General features: G+C 35.9%; 1 protein-coding gene across 1 annotated transcript in view; it reads right to left on the reverse strand.

Moving 5' to 3' along the window:
- Positions 1–310: 310 nt before the first annotated feature.
- kcnj3a (potassium inwardly rectifying channel subfamily J member 3a) overlaps positions 311–16,604 on the reverse strand; it is a 48,900-nt gene continuing 32,606 nt past the window's right edge. Inside the window, exon 4 of the mRNA XM_042763110.1 lies at positions 311–3,950. Within this exon, the coding sequence (XP_042619044.1) occupies positions 3,358–3,950 (593 nt within the window). The 3' untranslated portion in view covers positions 311–3,357. The remainder of the gene's footprint in view (positions 3,951–16,604) is intronic.

The following is a 16,604-nucleotide window of genomic DNA, read 5'->3' on the forward strand; positions in this document are numbered from 1 at the left end:
AAGACAACAAAACAGGCACACTCAGCGCCTGAATCAAAGTCAACACTCTAAATATAGCCTTGGACATTCATGGCTATCCTCAGTGAAATGAGAAATAGAGCTTTTATGAGTGCAAATGAACTATTAGTTGATTCACATTAATAATTTGCGATTAAAAGTCTCTATTTGGTGGATAATGGTAGACATTTCCCCCGGATGAGAAAAAAAAGGTATATATATATACATATACATATATATATATATATATATATATATATATATATATATATATATATATATATATATATATATATATATACATATATACATATATACATATGATGTAGTGTGAAGGTTCCAAAACAGTTCTTCGAAAATGCTGTGCCAGCCTTGTGTTAATATACAGTGTAATTCTGCATTGCATTTCAAATGTGGGGATGTAACATGCCTGTGAATGTGAGATAGATAAAATCGTTTGGATTCCAACTTGTGCTTCCAACCAGGGACTTTGGAATCTATGCAAGTATAGTAGATAATCAACAAGCAAACAAATGCTGTTTGTTACTTAGTACATACAGCATCCACAATAAATTGCACAGAAATACCCACACACTCTGTTCCTCAGCCAACACCCAAATCCACAGTAGAAACTAATGTCCCCCCCCCACAAACTCCAAAATTAAAGTACTATTTAAATTAAACATGGATGATAATAAAGGTGCTGGATGATTTTCAGAAATATGGCTTAATTTGTCTGAAAATTAAGATGATAGTGAACTTTATTAATGTAATAAAGTTTATTAATGTAATCAATTTTTACTTGATAACTGCGACATCTAACACAGCATTTCGAAGAATTCATGAACCTACCATTCACTGCTGAAAATTTATCTAATCCATTGTTTGTCATCCTAACTCAACTATCAAAATATTTGTCAAGTTATAATTGTAATAAGTGCAATTTCCAAGTCGTCCACTTATATTTATGATATTCCCAATAGCATATTAGGCCACCTTGCTGAAATTAACAGACACTAATAGCGATGTTTCCTGAGAATGACCCAGCTCTGAAATCAATAGAACTAATTAACAAACTGTTCATTAAAGACTGGTTGACTGGTTTTATAGACAACATTTAATTGGGTATTGATTTCAGCCACAATCCTCATTATTTTCTTCATTTATAATGACCACAGACCCGTTATGGAGAGTCAAAAGGACTTTAATAGCAAAGCCAGCAACATAAAGAAGTGACTGAGAGGATGATAGCGAGGGGTCGGTCTGTCAGAGTGAATATTTAGTCACTAGATTATTTAGTGCAACTGCTTATGCCTGGAGTGGATCTCAATCCACCTCTCATCTGTTCAGCTTATACAGCAGTGGTGATCTATAAGGGTGCAGGTGTAAAACACTCAAGTGACAGCTCTCTTTGTTTAATGATGCTGTGCCTAATGGACAAAAGTGCAGGGATCTCCATGGCAATTCAAGCCAAAAATCTCTTGGGAGAGAGGTGTTCAGTGAGGGTGCATTAACAGGATTCAGACACTACTGCAGCACATTAAAGGACCAGCCAATCAAGGCTTCTAACGCTCAGGTCTACTTCACTGACTGTGTAGACGCCCATGATTACATTCCAATTCTGAAAGAAATGGCTGCGGCGGCGGTGGTGGTGACAGGGGGAATAAAATTAACCTTCCTTTAAATCCTTTTCAATAAGGCAGAAGGTGCACTTAAGTCCGGGGTTATTAAAAGTTGAAGAGGCAGAAGCAGATATTTCATTCTTTGATTCTTCACCTGACTTATTATGAAGAAATAATTTAATAATGTGGATAGAGGGGATTACATTGAGTCCTAATGACCTAACCTTTTTTTTTTCAAAGTCCCTGTCAAGTAATCTGCTTTAGAAACTATTTGCTGTAAAATACTTTGAAATGTCCAGTATTTATGGTGGTTTGTGTAATTTATGGATCACTAGCATTAAAGAAAAGCAGCATGCAAAGTAAACACAGAATTCCTCCACTAAATGAGTGTAAATAAAACACATTTTGCGACATGCTGGGTGCATTGTGTTGATTTTCAGCTTGGAATATAGCATATATTACTTTAGACTGTTTGGTATCACTTTACAGCAAAGCTCTACTAGACAAAGATGCTTTAGAGGTTTTTTGTTTTTTTTACTGTTAGTTAATTTTAATTAATGTATTGGTTAACATGAATAATAATAAAAAAAACCTAAAGCATGTATTAATCTGTCAATTTTTATTTCAACTTTTATTAAAATCCTTATAATTATGGTTACAAAACTAATATTAACAAAGGTTAATAAATACTGTAACAAATGTATTGCTAATTGTTAGTCAAAGCATTAATTAACATGAACTAATGAGACTTACTGGAAAGATGTTTTACCAAATGTTTTTATTTATTTGATTATTTTTTATTTTATTTATTTCTGCATTCATTTGTTTAAAAAGTACAGCATCAACATTTTGCGAACCATCTTCTCTTTCATCAAAATAAAGCGAGACCGCATTCAAATCACTTGAGGGAGATAAATAATAATAATAATAATTTTTGGGGTGAATTATTATGAAGGTGTTACCGATACCAGCTTTTCTAAACTGAGTTTTCTTTTTTCCCCCTTTTCTAATATTCTCAGTAAATATAAATACCATAAAAAGCTTACCACAGTTATGTATTTATTGATAATTCTCAATAATGTTGTTTGTTCTGTGTTTAATAGCTTTACTATTCTAAATAATTAATAAACAAATTATGTTTTTATGCTGTAAGAAGATTATTGGCATTACTGGTCTAGCAGTTAGCAACCATGCACAGGAGAAATCCAAATAAAGCATGTATGAACACTAAAACAATGAATTAGTGTTTGTATGTCTGAACATCTATTTACCACCTTTGTTAAGTTAAACATGCATTGTAACATAAGCTAGATAAACAGATATTATGGTAAACAATGCAACTGTGTGACTTGAATAACTCCTAATTAGCCACATAGGAGGAACTGTCCGCTATATCGGCATATGGCTTGAAGAAATGAATATGTGCTAAAATTTCCTTGGCAAATAAATATGTACAGCTTGTCATGCCATCAGAGGGAGAGAATTTTATTTTTTTTTTTTTTTTTTTTTAACATGCACTTGAGGGTGTTATCCATACCAGATTGTGCTTGTAGTAACAACAACCTGAATGGGTTTGTTCACTGTGTATGAAGCCTCCACAGGAACAGACATTTTGAATTTTGTTAACCTACTTCATTAGTACAGCATATATGGTTTATCTGTCTATACTGTATATACACTCTTAACATCTCAGATTAAATGAGGACCCTTTTGACAACAGCTGAAGAAAAAAGTTATTCTATGTGAAACGATCAGAGTTCATTTTTCTGAGTTTGGGGGGCAGGTGTCCGTCCATGCGGCCTCCTCCCCCAGCCAGTCTTTGCAGTTTTGGTGGCAAGTCTGCAACTGATTTGCTGATGGACTCTGTCGCAATCATAGTTGTCTTGGTAATCTGCTTTTCCTCTGAGACCCCAGGCACAGAACTGATGCGTTGGAGCTTCATGGGCAATTCGCCAAAGCTGTATGTCATTTCTGATGTGGTGGAGCTCATTCTCAGGAGCTTCCTGGGCAGCCCATCTCTACCTGTCATCTTCTGCACCTTGGTTGGTAATTTGGTCGTGCTCTCCTGATCCTCCAGCAGTTCCAGGCAGTCCAGGGAGCTGTTCTTCTCTCCGCTGTTGCACAGAGATGGGGCCATGAGTGGAGAGGACATGAGTAATGCCTCATCCTGCTCTTTCACACTGTAGGGAGGTGTAGGAACCTCAAATGTGGCGTGGAACTGAGAGTAATCCACTTTAAAGAAGCCCTCCTCCAGAGAGATGACCGGGTAGAATCTGTGGCCCCACAGCACCTCGTCCTCTGTGTACGATGTCCGTGCTTGACAAGTCATGCCTATCAGAGAAAATACATGAAAAGGAACAGATGGAGTAATGAACGAAGCGTTAAAAGATTAATCAATCTATCTCAGTTGGGAAAAGCATTGCTGCACTCTGAAGAGTATCACATTCAATTCTTTATTAGTAGAGTACAGCACAGTAATGATGTTCCTCAAACATTCTTGCTCAAATTTTTTTCTAAACTCGTAGCCCTACGTATTAAACATTAGTTCAGTCTGAACCCATAAAATTAAACATTATGGTCCTTTAAAACCAGAATAATAGAAATCTGCTTCCTTTGTCATTGTTTTAAGTAGTCTTAGACTTAGTCTACTCCAGAATTTAATAGGCTGATTTCCTGGAGGAAGACAAGAGCTACTTTAGGACTAATTTGAGTCTTAAATTAAACCTACCAGGAGGCTGGATTAACTTCAGATTAACGTTGTGTTTACAGTCTTTATTTATTCAGGTCAGGAAACTGGGATGGCCATGGCAGAACCTTCATTTTGTGCTCAGTGACCCATTTTTGTGGTGATTTTGATGGTCTTTTTAGATAATGGTTCTGTTGGAAGATCCAACTATGGCCCATTATAAGGCTTTCTGACCCCAAGACTTAACTATTTTCTGCAAAAAAAAAAAATATACAGCTGTCATCATTGGAGAGTCTTTGGCCACTCAAGACAAACAATGTACTGTAGGCAGATTTGTAACATCTCCTGTTGATTGAAACACCTTAATTATTGTCATAAAGGTGGAAATGTTTCTTAAATTTTTTGACTTGATTGATTAATCGAATCTTGTCAATAAAGCGGGATCTGTAATCAGTAGTAAATCTCCATCATGTGCTTTCAGATGGATCAGCATTTACTACACAGAGTCATAGTTCACTGACAAACTATGCAAAATCGCGTTCATAATTGCAGACAATTTAATATATAATGAAATCGTTCTGAAAGCACATAAAAATACCACATTTAATAGCCTGTTTTTACATCAAACTCCATAACGTCAGACGAGTGTTTGAAGTAAATACTTCTGTGAGATGATGTGGCTTCTTGAACAGAATAAGGCACACAACATATTTCATACTATTCTAAACAGTGAAAAAGGCTATGTCAATTGGTATTGCATTATTATATACTAATAAAAATTATAATAAGACAAACTCAGATAAACCATATATTGTCATAGGATTTCCCAAATTTCTTTTATGGGGTGTATTTGGAGTTCACGTGTGAGAGTGCCCTCTGGTCCTCGGATGGAGATTTACTACTGATCACAGAACCTTGGATGGAGATTTACTACTGATCACAGAATAGCGATTTATCGACTTTGCTATTTCATTTTGATTAATCGTGCAGCCCTAGTGCCAGCATAATTCAGACCATGACACTCTCTCTCTCTCTCCCTCTCTCTCTCTCTTCTCTCGGTGTGCATGCGTGGGTGTGGCGAGTGCGTGAGGTGTATGGTTGAGAGCGTGGTGAGTGATACTTTGTTTTCTTTCTAACTTTATCTAGCTTTCAGTGACTTGTGTCTTGTTTTCTTTATTGGTTGTGGCAAATAAAGATTTTGTTAGGAGTGGTGTTTAAAATATTACTTTGGGTGCTGGCCAGTACCTCTTTTTTGAGGCATGGCGCTGGTGCAATTGACGAGGTGGCATGGTATTAAAATACCGGTCGGCATGGAATATTCAGTTGAGGAATGTAGTTTGGCTATAGGAAAGATAGTAGAATATAGCTGCATAAAGTCGGCAGCAAGGATGAATAGTGCTGTGGTAATCTTTTTGGAAACATTTGAGAAAGTTGATCTGATTGTTGAACGAGGGGTAGTTATTAGAGAAGAATACTTTCAGGTTTTTCCGCTTGTAAATCCTGCGAGGAGGGTTGTTCTTTTTAATGTGCCTCCGTTCATAAGCGATGAGATAATTGAGTGTAAACTACAAAGACATGGACAAATTGTCTTGACAATTAAGAAGATACCAGTAGGTTGTAAGTCTCCTCTTCTGAAACATGTTGTTTCTTTCCGAAGGCAACTTTATATGATTTTGAAAAACGATATGGAGGAACTGAACATTGTGTTGAAGTTTAGGATTGAAGGGTTTGATTATGTTATTTTTGCTACAACTGAAACAATGAAATGCTTTCGATGTAATAAACAGGGGCACTTAGCTCGTTCATGTCCTGAGCAGGTTGCTTCCTTGCAGAGTGATGTACAGGAGAGAGCGCAAACAAGTAGTGCCAAAGATAAGAGGGCTGGTGTGTCGGCTAATGGGTCAGAGTCGGAAAACCGAGTGCATCAAAGTAATGAGGAGTCGACTGTTGGAAATCCCAGAGAAAATGAGCAAATGGAAAGTGTAGAAGGAAGAAAGAGTGAGGTTAAAGACATTGATATTATAGAAGCTGAAACGTCATAAAGCAGGGAAGCAAATGAACATTCAGAAATAGATTTAGATGAGGAAGGATTAATAATGAATGAGGAGATTAACATGTTTAAAGTCCCAGTGGTAAAAAGGAAAGCTGACAAGAGTGAAAAGGGTTCAAAGTCTAAAGCACTCAGAAAAAGTCAGGAAGTAGTAAAAGACAAAGAAGGTACAGATGAAGCGTCAGATGATTCTTCTGCTGATGATTCGTCTGTTTTTAGTTATGGAGAGGCAGAAGTTGTGGAATCAATGGAACATGAAGGAAGGATAGAGAGTGGATATAGTTTGGAAAGAGTACAAAAATTTTTGAGTAGCACAAAAGGTAAAAGAAATGTGGTAGCTACTGATTTTTTTCCTGATCGTGAGCTATTTATTGATTTGGCTAAATTCTTGATGAAGCAGAGAGGTGAGGGATGTTTATCTAGTCAGGATATACACCATCTAAAAAAGATGCAAAAAGTGCGTGTAGAACAATTGGGTGATGGTGGTAAGTAAATGGATAACAACTAGATGTTGCTTAGCTTGGCTGGTTTTAAGTTGGTGCTTTTTTCTAATTATTGATTTAAAAGTAACCACACAAAATTTAAATAGAGCAAGAGATATAAGGAAAAGAAATCAGTTTTTTCAAATGATGCTAATTAAAAATTTTGATATAGCTCTTGCACAAGAGACACATAGTGATTATTTTAATGAAGTGGATTGGAAAAAAGAATGGAATGGAACTGTAGTTCTAAGTCATAAAACTAATATAAGTGCTGGTGTTGGAATTTTTTTGCAAGGAATCTCCTCCCGATATGTTATGAAGTAGAAGAGGTGGTGAAAGGAAGGCTTTTAAAGGTTATTGCAAAATATGATAAAGTTTCATTTACTTTAATAAATGTTTATGCTCCTGAATTGGCAGTTGAAAGAATGGAATTTTTAGAGACTGCAAGACTGTGATCCTGAACATTATCTTATCTTGACGGGATTTTAATTGCACGGTGAATGACATTGACAGAAATCATTTGGAACCCCACACAGCTTCAAGAAAGTCATTAATACGTCTTATTGAAGCAAATGATTTGGTAGATGTGTGGAGGGAGTTAAATGGTAATGTTAGAAAATATTCATGGACACATGTAAAAGATAATTTGCTATCTATGGCAAGATTAGATCGGGTATATTGTTTTAGACATCAGTTACAAGTTATGAGAACACTAATAAATAATACATATATTATAACATATAATACAAAATATACATCTAGAATTTTTATAAATTTTCTAAAAAGAAAGAGTGCATATTGGATTTTTAATAGTGTTTTGCTGGAAGATTTACATTTTAAGGAGTGTTTGGAGTTTTTTTTTTTTTTTTTTTTGAAAAAATGGAGGGGTAAAAAGAGTATGTTTTCAAGCATGCAACTATGGTGGGAAATTGGGAAAAAACAAATACAACAGTTGTGTAAACAATACCATTTCAATGTCACTAGGAGCTTAACCAAAAAGATAAAGGTGATTGTAAATGATATAATTGAAATTCAAGGTTTGATTGAAGTAACCGGGAAAAATTAGTATTTTGAGATTTTAAAAGAAAAAAAGAATGTCTTGGAAAATCTGTTGGGATATAAAGCACAAGGTGCCTTAATTAGATCTCGTTTCCAGGATTTTTCTGAGATGGATGCTCCTTCGAAGTTTTTTTTTTTTTGGTTTAGAGAAGAAGAATGGCCAAAGTAGATTTATTCATTGCCTAAAAGATGCTAATGGACAGGAGTTAAGTGAAGCATCAGATGTACGGCGGAGAATTGCATAAATCTATGAGTATCTAAACAAAAATAAAAACATTGAAGATAGACAATTGTGTGACGACTTCCTGAGTGATTTACCGCAAGTAGAGGAGACTGATAAGGTGAAATTAGTGGCACAATTTAGTGAGGAGGAGTTATATGAGGCTTTGCAAAGTATGGATAATAGAAGAGCTCCAGGAATTGATGGCCTCACAGTAGGGTTCTATAAAGCTTATTGGGGCATCATAGGTAGTGATTTTTTGGAGGTTGTTTGTGATAGCATACTGAAGGAGAAATTACCTTTAAGTTGTAGACGTGCAGTGTTAACTTTGTTACCAAAGAAGGGAGACTTGAAGGAAATAAAAATTGGAGACCAGATCTCTTTTATGTGTTGATTTAAAAATATCGTCAAAAGCTTTGGCTAATCGTTTAAAGAAAGTGATGGAGCAAATAATACATAAGGATCAGTCATATTGTGTGCCTGAAAGATTGATAATTGATAACATTGCTGTAATCAGAGATGTTTTTGATGTGGCGAAATTGACAGGTCAAAATTTCGGTCTCATTTCGTTAGACCAGGAGAAAGCCTTCGATCAAGTAGAGCACAAGTACTTATGGAATGTTTTTAAGAGTTTTGGTTTTCCCTCTGGATTTATTAATTTAATTAGGATGCTATATAGTGACATTGAAGGTATGGTAAAGGTCAATGGTGGTTTAAGTGCTCCTTTTGGAGTTAACAGGGGGATAAGACAGGGGTGTTCCCTATCGGGGATGTTATATTCTAGAGTCATCGAGCCATTTTTACTCAAATTGAGAAAAGCTTTAATGGGTGTTACACTGTATGGTGAACAGAAATTATATTTGTCTGCATATGCAGATGATGTAATGGTGGCTGTTACTGGAAAAGATGATGTAGAAGGAATGAAAATGGTTGTGGAGGGGTATGGAAAATCATCATCAGCAAAAGTAAATTGGAGTAAATGTGCTGCTGTAGAAATAGGTGGGTGGAAGGAGGGAAAACCTTGTTTGCCAGGCGGAGTAAAATAGGTTTCAGGTGGAATCAAGTATTTAGGAGTCTTTTTGGGTGATGAGCAGCATAAAATAAAAAAAAATAAAAAAAATAAAAACTGGGAAGGGGTAGTAGAAATGATTGAAGGAAAATTAAAAAGGTGGAAATGGCTACTACCCAGAATGTCATATAGGGGGTGTACACTTATAATTAACAATTTGGTGGCATCAACCCTGTGGCATCGACTGGCATCACTTGAACCACCTAGGGGGTTGTTATTAAAAATACAAGCATTAATGGTTGAAGTTCCTTTATGGTGAGAATAATACATGGAAGGCTGGAACAAGTCTCATATTGGAGAGATTTGGGGGAATGGGACTTGCGAAAAATCTTTTTTGGACTAAGTGACTGGATAAAGACTTGAAATACTTACCCTTGTATTATTATAGTGGTTTTTTGAAAATATCAAGGGAGACACCTGCATTGTCTTTGTTTTGGCTCCTGAAGGAACCTTTAGTGCGAGGAGCAAGATTGGACATCGGTGAAAAGACTTTCTCCGGAATAAAATCAAGGAGGATATTTGGAGGTTTCTTGGACCGAGTTAAAAGACTCTTAACTGAAGAAGAGATGAGGTTAATAATGGGATACAATAATGGTTGTGTACCTGATAACAATAACTTTTTTCCAAATATGGATGTTTCACCGGATATTGCAGAGGAAGAGTTCTCTCACACATTGCCTAATGATATGAGAGCAAAGATTTTGGAAATATGCTCAGTTGGGGGAAAGAAACTTTATGAGATGAGGGTAAAAGTGTTGAATAAGGACAAGCTCAAGAGTAAAACGGATATCCCTTGGAAATCACATTTTGGGGTTGATAAGAATTGTAAACCAGAATGGAGAATATTGTACAAACCACCATTGACCAAAATTACAGGAGACTTGCAATGGAAACTCTTACATGAAATTGTTGCTGTGAATGCTTTTGTAAGTATTATTAATCGGTGTGTTGAAAGTAAGTGCCCTTTCTGAGAAAATAGAGAAACGATATTCCACTGTTTCTTGTATTTTAATAGATTGAATTGTCTTTTTGTAAGACTTCAAGAAATCTTCGTAGGTTTCAAGATTGTTTCTTTCCAATGTTGGTTTTATTCATGGTTTTAAAAATTGGAAAGAAAGCAGAAAAAAGGGGTGTTTATAAAATTTTATTGTTGGCCAAGCAAAGACGGCAATCGTTCTAACTAGAAGGAAAAAAGTAGAAGGGAAGGAAGGAAATGATGTTGATGGCACTTTCAGAAGTTTAGTTAAAGCAAGAATAAGACATGAATTTATGTTTTATAAAGTAATGAATAATATTGAGGGTTTTAAAGATGTATGGAATTATGAAGATGCTTTGTGCACTGTTATAAATGATCTTGTTTTTTTTTTGCAAGTTGTGTTGAATAATACAATTTGGTGTTTTGTGTGGATTTTAATTAAGATGGATTGCATGTTTTGTTGTTAGAAAATTATAAAATAAAGTAGCTTAAAAATTAAATTCTCTCTCTCTCTCTTTCTATAAAACAGCTACTTTATGAACAAAATAATTTATGCAAGAATTCATTACAAATAGATTTCTAGTCATTCCTTTTCTTTCATTTGACACCTGATGTGTGTGGTTTACTTTGCTTGCTTTAGATAGATATATATATATATATATATATATATATATATATATATATATATATATATATATATATATATATGTTGCTCAGTAAAGGGTTATTTTTTTTTCATCTGCTATTTTTTGCCTTGAATTTGCTTCTCAGTCCCATAAAATTTTAAGCATTTCTTGGTTCATTCTATGTTTATAGGCAACCTATGTTGTATTAATTCAGATTAGCACAGTTGGTTTTAAAATTAATCGTTTATTTTAGCTCAGGACTCCTTAGTCCAGGAGTTAGCAATTTGTACTTAATCTGTGTTTTAGAAAGCCATTTTTTAAACCATGATTAACTATTCTAGATTAAGCATACTCCTGCCTTAATTTAAACCCTGTCCGGGAAACCATCCCTATATGTTTATTTAGTGTATATATATACACATCAAAAATAAATAAAAAGACTCATGTATAAGAAAGAGATTATTTCTCTCTCTATTCTTGTTCTATTCTATCTGTTTTCTTTTTATTTATTATATTATTTAAAAAAAAAAAAAAAACTTTGCTACGTGTACTGCGTTAAGCTAACTGAGACTTGAAAAAAAAAAAAAAAAAAAAAAAAAACACCCAGTCATAATCGACAGGGTCACAACAAGCCATGAATGTAAATCTTGCCTCTTGCCAGCCTCACTTTCTATTGTCTCACAAATGTTTAAACATTCAGGCACCATCTTTACTTTATCAAGCCAGAACAAATATGACCAGATTAAGAAAATCAGATTATCTTTTTAACAATTTTTAGCAGATTAACAATTTTGTTCTGTCTCTCTGTACCTTAAGAAAGTGGTGAAGAGGCTTTGCTTTTAGAGATTAATTGTCATATCTTGACACAATTTAAATCCAAGATTAGTTTTGGTGCTTTATTATGCATTCATATGTTATAATGCATGCAATGCAAATCTACTAACAAAACCATGAAAAATTCTACTACATGAAAGGTTTGAAAAGACTGATGAGTTGTTGTCTTACAGTATGTATTATCTATGTTCTTCTACACTATGCATGGCAGTGTAAAAAACAAGTAAAAATGATGGAAGTGAAATGAGATCAAAAGTTGTGTCCTTCCAGTGAACAGAATCTTGTTTGAGCTTTCTTATATCCAACCGCAAAAAAAAAAAAAAAAAAAAAAAAAAAAGTACAATGTCGGTGATGAAAGCAAATTTCCTCAATACAAAAAGTAATACATAGGGATAGAATCAATAAAACTCTCACAAGAACAGAAGCTAAAAGCCCATGTTATCAGCAAGGCCCAGGCCCAAGTATTGTAGTCTTCTTATTCTCAAGTACAAAATGACTTCCTGAGTAGACAAACCTGAACTCATCAATACTCCTTTCAAAGCACCTTTTTTGAACATTAGAAATATTTAAAATGAGGATTACAGAAAAGTTCTATGTACTTTATGCTCTGTTCATTTGCCTGTTCATTGGAGTAACTCAGACACTATATTAGTATATTGTTTATGTGTGTGTGTGTGTGTGTGTGTGTGTGTGTATTATACTGCATAAAGTGTATATTGTAATAATAATAATACATTTATTTTATATAGCGCTTTTAAAAGTTTCTTTTTCAAGGTGCTTTACATGAAAGCTTACATAAAGTAAAACATAAAAATATAAGACAGTATACTATAAATTGAACGAGAAATAAATCACAAAACAATACAATAAAAAACTAATCAAATAAAAACTTTCCTGAAAAAGAATGTTTTGTGAAAAGTTTTAAAAACAGCTAAAGAATTAGCATCCCTAATATCAATTGGGAGAGAGTTTCACAGTTTTGGAGCATATGTTGAAAAGGCCCTGTCACCCCTGGATTGCAACCGTGTTTTGGGAACAACTAAGAGACCATGCTGAGGAGATCATAAATTGCAAATTGGTGTATAAGGTGATAAAAGATCTGCCAGATACTGTGGAGCGAGACCATGCAGAGCCTTGTATGTAAGCATTAGGATTTTAAAATCAATACAGCATTTAACAGGGAGCCAGTGTAACATCTTCAAAACAGGATTTTTATGGTCGCCAGCCCTAGACACATTTAAAATTCTAGCTGCTGAATTCTGCAAGTATTGCAATTTGTTAAGAGAAGATTTGGACACTCCAACAAGGAGAGCATTGCAACAATCAAATTGTAAGGAAACAATATATATATATATATATTCAGCAACAGAAAAGGAAGCATAACTTCAGTTTTAGAGCTATTCAGACACAGAATTTTTTTAGACATCCACAACTTAATCTCAGAAATACAATTGGAAAGATGAAAGACACCCACAAATTGACCAGGTTGAGAATATATATAAATCTGAGTGTCATCAGCATAGAAGTGTTAGCTAAGGTTAAGTGATCTTAATAGCTGACCAAAAGGATAAATATATATGCTAAAAAGCAGGGAACCAATAACTGAGCCCTGTGGGACACCAGTACAAACAGGATCCACATCAGATCTGAAATCGTCCATAAAAACAAATGGACTGTGACCTGTAAAATATGACCTAAACCAATCTGGGGCAGTCCCATGTACACCAAGGCAGTTTCCAGTCGAATAAGTAAAAGCTTGTGGTCAACAGTGTCGAAGGCTGAACTAAGATCGAATAAGATGAGAATCAAGTGCGCCCCAGAAAAAGACTTGTTTGCATCTCGACAGACCTCACATTGTCCACTCTGGTTCTCCCTCACACATCCAGCTACTCTGTGACTGGACAGTATGGTGGAGATGTGGCTGAGGCAGTATCTGTTTACCTTTCCCATGACTGCTCTGCCCCGGGAGTTCTGGAGAGAGTTCACCGGGATGGGTCCTGTCTGCTGCTAGCAGCCCTGTTCTGGCTGGCCTGAGTATGGTTCTCAGACCTTGTGTCACTCCTCGACAGCTCTCCGTGTAAGATTCTGGTCAGGAGGCACCTTCTGATTCAGGCAAGTGGCACAATTGTGCGCTCTCACTTGGAGTTATGGAAACTGTGGGTGTGGCCTCTGTGGGGGCCCACCTTATAGATTCCGGTCCCTCAACTGAGATTGTTGAGACCATTCTCCACTCCAGAGCTCCCATCACGAGGAAACTGTACTCCTTGAAGTGGGCCCTGTTCATTTCTTGGTGTAGTTGCCATCAACTGGACCCAGTTAACTGTTGGGTCGGTTCAGTGCTGGAGTTTCTGCAGGAGGGGTTCTCCACAGGGTTGATTCCCTCTACCTTAAAGATGTATGTGGCAGCCATAGCTTCTTACCATGGTGGTAAAACAAGCACTCTCATCTTAAAGAGAGCAGCCCAGAGAATTACGTGCAGCTGGAATAAAACAAAACTAGAGGTATTTTGTATTGCATGGCAGGAAATACTTCTACTTATAGAAAAGCCCTAAAAACTGCTAGATCTACTTATTTGTTGTCTCTCTTAGAAGAGAACAAACACAACCCCAGGCATTTATTCAATACAGTGGCTAAATTAACAAAACATAAAGCATCAACAGAGACAGATATTTCCCAACACCACAGCAGTAATGACTTTATGAAATACTTTACTTCCAAGATTGATACTATTAGAAATAAAATTCTAACCATGCAGCCATCAGCCATAGTATCGCATCAGATACTGATACAGATACAGTGCACTATAGATCCCTGAGGAACAATTCTATTCATTGTCTGCTACAGGACAGGAATAATTGTATTAAGTTGTCAAATCATCAAAACCACAACATGTATGTTAGACCCATTTCCATCTAAGCTACTAAAAGAAGTGCTTCCATAAGTCATAGATCCTCTTCTGAATATTATTAATTTGTCATTGTGGTTTTGTCCCCAAAACCTCCAAATTGGTTGTTATTAAGCCTCTCATTAAAAAAAAAAAAAAAAATCCTAGAGAATTACTTAAAGGTTTAGTTTAATAAACCTTTATTAAAACTTAAAACTCTATCATTAATTACTCACCCTCATGTCATTCCAAACCCATAAGACCTCAACTTTGGAACACAAATTAAGATATTTTTGATGCATTCTGACTTGTATCTAACCCTCTAACCCTCCCATAGACAGCAAGGGTCCTTACATAATTAACTTCTAGAAAAGTAGCAAGGAGATCAGTAAAATAAATCCATGTGACATCAGGGGTTCAACCGTAATATTACGAAGCTATGAGAATACTTTCTGTGCGCAAAAAATAAATAAAAATAAATAAATAACGACTTTATTCAACAATTTGTCTACTCCGCGTGCGTCACCCTGGTGCCATTTTGGAGAGTATCCACTGAACACAAACAGCATATGTTGTTCTGTGTCAGCCGCACCACTCGGACACGTTGTTTTCATTCAAATCAAAGCACAAACAACATAGAAAACCTTTACGGCGTGGCGCAGCTAACACAGAACAACATATGCTGTTTGCATTCAGTGGATATTCTCCAAAATGGTGCGAGGGTATTTCTCTATTGGTGCTACTGGATATTAGTGCTGTGTTTGACACTATCGACCACAACGTTCTTTTGAGTAGACTACAAAATTATGCTGGCATTATTGGAATTGCATTATCAAGGTTCAGACCTTACTTTTCTGACTGTCATCAATTTGGAGCTGTAAATTACAAGATTTTATTTCCATCACAAGTACAGTATGGAGTGTCACAAGGCTCAGTACTAGGACTGTTGCTTTTCACACTTTAGATGTTATCCTTGGGAGATATCATCAAGGAACATGGTGTTAGCTTTCACTGTTATGCTGATCTTATATTCTCTATATTTCTTCGCGGCCTGATGAAACATACATATTCACAAAACTAACGGAATGCATAGTTGTTAGAAAAAGCTGGATGACTAGTAATTTCCTACTGCTAAGTTCTGAAAAAAAAAAAAAAAAAAAAAAAAAAAAAAAAACAGAGGTTTTAAATATTGGACCAAAAACCACTGCATGTAAAAACTTGTCTAGCACTTCATGGCTGCTCTTTTAATTCTTCGTCATCAGTTAGGAACCTAGGTGTGCTATTTGATAGCAATCTTTGCTTTGAAAACCATGTTTCTAGCAATTGTAAAACATTCCATCTTAAAAATACATCTAAATTAGAACCTATGCTCACAATGTCCAGGGGCGTCGGACTGGGGGTAAAACCAGTACTGATTACCAGGGCCCCAAAGGAAGAGAGGGCCCTTGAAAAATCTGGAATATATTTTATATAGTTAGCATGGGGGCCCATCAGGACTGCCTATGCATTGGGCCCGGGATCTTGTTGAGCGGGTGCTCTGCGTGCTTAATAAACAAACTCCAGCTTTTCCAAAATGCAGCAGCTAGAGTTCTTACTAGAACCAGGAAATATGACCATTGTACCCCGGATCTGTCATCTCTGCACTCGCACCCTATTGAACAACAAATACATTTTAAAATCTTGCTAATTACTTATAAAGCCATGAATGGCTAAGCTCCTGAATACATTCTCATGTCGTATTATAGTCCTTCACTTTTGATGTGATTTCAAAACTCTGGACATCTGTTAAAAAAATCCTATTTATTTGTTCGGGAGACTGACCCACTCTGTCAGTTTAAATTTAAAGACCCATCTCTTAAACCTGGCATTCACACAATACACTATCACATTTCTAGAATTCAGATCCATTAAAGGATTGTTAGGCTGCATGAATTAGGTCAACTGGAACTGGGAACACTTCCCATAACACGCGATGTACTCGCTACAGCGTTAGAATGGCATCTAAGCTTTGATGAGTGTGGCAGGGCCGAGAGCTGGTGGAGTTAATGAGCGATGGCTCAGCGGTGGTACAGCAACCGTAGCGACGGGACGTGACGTGT

This window comes from Cyprinus carpio, chromosome A9 (assembly GCF_018340385.1).
Source record: "Cyprinus carpio isolate SPL01 chromosome A9, ASM1834038v1, whole genome shotgun sequence".
In the NCBI taxonomy this organism is placed as follows: Eukaryota; Metazoa; Chordata; class Actinopteri; order Cypriniformes; family Cyprinidae; genus Cyprinus; species Cyprinus carpio.